The sequence below is a fragment of the Lithobates pipiens genome, unplaced genomic scaffold, assembly GCF_037356315.1.
Source record: "Lithobates pipiens isolate NorthernLeopardFrog02 unplaced genomic scaffold, aLitPip1_a1.2 Scaffold_8, whole genome shotgun sequence".
Classification (NCBI taxonomy): Eukaryota; Metazoa; Chordata; class Amphibia; order Anura; family Ranidae; genus Lithobates; species Lithobates pipiens.
Window position 1 is genome coordinate 622602334 of NW_027507903.1, and position 2309 is coordinate 622604642.

Here is a 2309-nt window from a genome sequence, read left to right on the forward strand (position 1 = left end):
GGGCTGCAGCAGACTTTTGATTTGCAAAAATCCAACAGACTTTAGAAATGGAACATGTTTCAAATTTTTCTGCTGGAACTCCGCCGGACCCAGTTCCTACCGAGAAATCCGCTCGTGTGTATGCTAGTCCGACGGACAAAAACCGACGCAAGGTCAGCTATTGGCTACTGGCTATGAACTTCCTTATTCTAGTCCCGTCATACGTCATCACGTTCGAATCCGTCGGACTTTGGTGTGATTGTGTGTGGCCAAGTCTGTTCATTCGGAAAGTCCGTCAGAACTCCGCCGAAAGTCCATCAGACCTAGTCCCTCGAAAAGTCCAATCGTGTGTACGCGGCATAAAAGTCTTTTTCCTACTCTTCTTCTTCTTTTTACATGTTTTTTTCTAGAACTTGACTAGCAAACAAGACCTTCAAAACACAGAAAGAACAACATTTCTGGTGTCGGCACAGAAATTAATTAGTGCATTTGTGAAAAAAAAAACTTGTTTTCATTTTAATTTTAGTTAAAACTGTATGTTCTATCATCATGCGTAATCATATTTTATTTTTTAGGAAAAAAGATCATTGGTGTCTTCCAATATTTTTCCAACTAAAGAATGTGTGACCTCAACCAGACTCAGGTCACACAAATAAAACTACTTGGATTTCAAGGTCTTTATAAATTCAGGATTCTGCTGTTTATTGTGTTCCTTCTAACATACATGATGATCCTAAGTGGAAATATTTTAATAATCTTTTTAGTGACAACTGTTGATCAGCTTAAATTTCCAATGTACTTCTTTCTCAAGTACTTGGCTACATCTGATGTCCTAATGACCACCAGTGTGGTGCCCACGGCACTTGATATCATCCTCAAAGATGAAGGAAGCTTATCACTGAATATTTGCATTACTCAGCTTTATTTTTTTTGTATATGTAGCTACTTGCAATGTTTTCTGATCGCCATCATGTCCTACGATCGGTATTTGGCTATCTGCAATCCATTACGATATCCCTCACTTATCAATTCTCATGTTTGCCTCCAGGTGATCATTGGGTTGTGTTTCTGTGTTATCATTTTAGTATCAAGTGAATTGATTATCATATACAGGTTTGATTACTGTGGACTGAATTATATAGACCACTTTTTCTGTGATTTTTTTCCAGTGGTTGAATTGTCCACCTCGGATACTTCTGCTTTGAAGCTACAAGATTTGATTATTTCAATCATCACCATATGTTTACCATTTGCTTTTATTATAATTACATACATCTGCATCATTGTCGCTATTTTAAAGATATCATCTGCACATGGCCGTAGAAAAGCCTTTTCCACTTGTAGTTCCCATGTAACCTTGGTTGGGGCTTTCTATGGGGCATTGATCATTGTCTACATGACACCATCAGATGAAAGCTCAAGCTACATGAATAAGTATAGATCTTTGTTGTATGTCATGGTGTCTCCACTGACAAATCCAATCATTTACAGCTTAAGAAACCGTGAGATCAAGACAGCTCTGCAAAAAACCATAGCTGATTTTAGGAATTTTGTTAGGAAATAAAGAATTTTAAACAAAGGTGTGTTTCTCTGCCGAAGTGTAATGAGTTATCAAAGAGCTGCACCTATATAGCAACCGGATACCAAAAGTGATGTGAAAACATATATATACATAAATAATCTGGTTTCTTTTTTTTTTTTTTCCATTCAAAATTTTTATTAGGAAAAGAAAATGGTTACAATAACAGGGCACGTAACGTGCGTGCAAAATCAGTACAGTCCAACACGTAGTACATATTAGAACATAGTACAATTAATCTGCGTCTGAGTATAACATATTTCCATGCTGAAATTCCGATGCAGAACCTACTCACAACCTGGGAAGGTTAAACCTCCCGCTATCATGTAATAAACATCTCTTGCCATTCCTTCCAAACAGCTGTCGTAATGCGTTTAACAGGTCGCATTGGAACGGTCTAAGTAAGGGAACGTTTGTTTAGTCTAAGAAATAAAGTAGGGTTCTGTACCCGGGCAAGTCGGTTATCTCACACGTAGTCATTTGTGGGCAAATTGGTAGACCGTCCAAATGAATGTAGTCTATTGGTAGTGAAAAATGAGTAGTTGAGTACGTATGAAGGGTTATCTACACAGGTAGAAGAGGGGAGGGGGGGGGTAAAGAAACAAAGGGGTAAAGGAGGGGGGAAGGGTGTAGGGAATATGATTGCCTCTCCGGCTTCCGCCGCCCGCGATGTGTGGGCCCAGTTTATCTGGGTCTCTGTATTGTTTGCGCCGTGAAAGGGATCTAGTAGATCCCAAACCTTCCTAGTCTA

The 2309-nt window shown here is 38.9% G+C and overlaps 1 protein-coding gene across 1 annotated transcript; it reads left to right on the forward strand.

Moving 5' to 3' along the window:
• The first annotated feature begins 558 nt into the window (after positions 1–558).
• LOC143963896 (olfactory receptor 2D2-like) lies at positions 559–1558 on the forward strand. The gene has a single exon (XM_077473634.1). The coding sequence runs from the start codon at positions 599–601 to the stop codon at positions 1541–1543; it is 945 nt and encodes a 314-aa protein (XP_077329760.1). The 5' UTR covers positions 559–598; the 3' UTR covers positions 1544–1558.
• Positions 1559–2309: the final 751 nt, after the last annotated feature.

Excerpts from the sequence above, each read along its gene's own strand:
- LOC143963896 (XM_077473634.1), top strand. The coding sequence starts at position 599 with ATGTGTGACCTCAACCAGACTCAGGTCACACAAATAAAACTACTTGGA.